This window comes from Syngnathoides biaculeatus, chromosome 17 (genome assembly GCF_019802595.1).
Source record: "Syngnathoides biaculeatus isolate LvHL_M chromosome 17, ASM1980259v1, whole genome shotgun sequence".
NCBI lineage: Eukaryota > Metazoa > Chordata > Actinopteri > Syngnathiformes > Syngnathidae > Syngnathoides > Syngnathoides biaculeatus.
The window spans coordinates 1897981-1899235 of NC_084656.1; the positions used below are offsets into that span (position 1 = coordinate 1897981).

The following is a 1255-nucleotide window of genomic DNA, read 5'->3' on the forward strand; positions in this document are numbered from 1 at the left end:
TGGTGAGGTGTGCCGTGGGTGTGACAGAAGAATTTATGGAGGAGGTGGAACTCCATCAGGGATTGTCTCTGACCACCTTCTTGTTTGCTGTGGTAATGGATAGGCTGACAGATGAGGTTAGACTGGAATCCCCTTGGACCATGAAGTTCGCAGAAGACATTGTGATCTGCAGTGAAAGCAGAAGGAATAATAAGAACGATGGAGGCATGCACTGCAAAAGAGAGGGATGAAGATTGTCCGAAGTAAAACAGAATATGTGTGTGAATGAGAGGGGCAGAGGGGGAAGAGTGAGGCTCCAGGGAGAAGATATAACAAGAGTGGATGACATCAAATACTTAATAATAAACCAGAGCAATGGTGAGTGTAGTAAGAAAGTGAAGAAACGGGTTCAAGCAGATTGGAACAGCTGGTGGAAGGTGTCTGGTGTGTTATGTGACAGAAGAGTTTCTGCTAGGATGAAGGGTAAAGTTTATAAAACAGTGGTGAGGCCAGCTAGGATGCATGGATTAGAGACAGTGGCACTGAAGAGACAACGGAAAGCAGAGCTGTCGGTGGCAGAAATGAAGATGTTGAGGTTCCCTCTAGGAGTGAGCAGGTTGGATAGGATTAAAAATGAGTTCATTAGAGGGACAGCCAAAGATAAATGTTTTGGAGATAAGGATCGAGAGAGCAGACTTTGATGGTTTTGACATGACCAAAGGCGAGAGAGTGGGTATATTGGTCGAAGGGTGCCGAAGATGGGGCTGCCAGGCAAAAGAGCGAGAGGAAGACTAATGAGAAGGTTGATGTGAGGGAAGACATGAGGGCAGTTGGTGTTCGAGACGCAGGATGGTCTTACATGGAAAGAGATGGCGCGCTATAGCGACCCCTAGCAGGACAAGCCGAAAAGAAGAAGAATCTGATTATGCATCTATTTTAGTTTTGAAACGTATCGGCTATGCTGGCTCTGTCTTTACTTTGTATTGTATCTATACCAAAACATGTAAAATCGCACACCACTCCAAACCATATTTCAACAAATTAATAAAATTGTATGGAATGACGTCACATTTACGCATTTCATGGGCGTGAGCAGACAGATTTGATCTCAACTGCACGGTAGAATTGTGACGTTGGAGGAGGAGCGAGAGTTAAACATGGCGTCTGGACAGCAATGGGTGTTGGTGGAAATGGTGCAAGCATTGTACGAGGTAATTATTTTCTTTCTGCACCACTTTGGCGACCAGAGTCTACAGACCTAATGTGTTTTTTTCAA

The 1255-nt window shown here is 44.8% G+C and overlaps 1 protein-coding gene across 2 annotated transcripts in view; it reads left to right on the forward strand.

The window, feature by feature from the left end:
- Positions 1–1075: 1075 nt before the first annotated feature.
- Positions 1076–1255, forward strand: part of sptlc1 (serine palmitoyltransferase, long chain base subunit 1) — a 94082-nt gene continuing 93902 nt past the window's right edge. Inside the window, exon 1 of one of the 2 annotated variants that reach the window (XM_061800832.1) lies at positions 1076–1190. In XM_061800832.1, coding sequence (XP_061656816.1) covers positions 1137–1190 — 54 coding nt within the window. In that variant the 5' untranslated portion in view covers positions 1076–1136. The remainder of the gene's footprint in view (positions 1191–1255) is intronic. The other variant, XM_061800834.1, reaches the window with a different exon arrangement.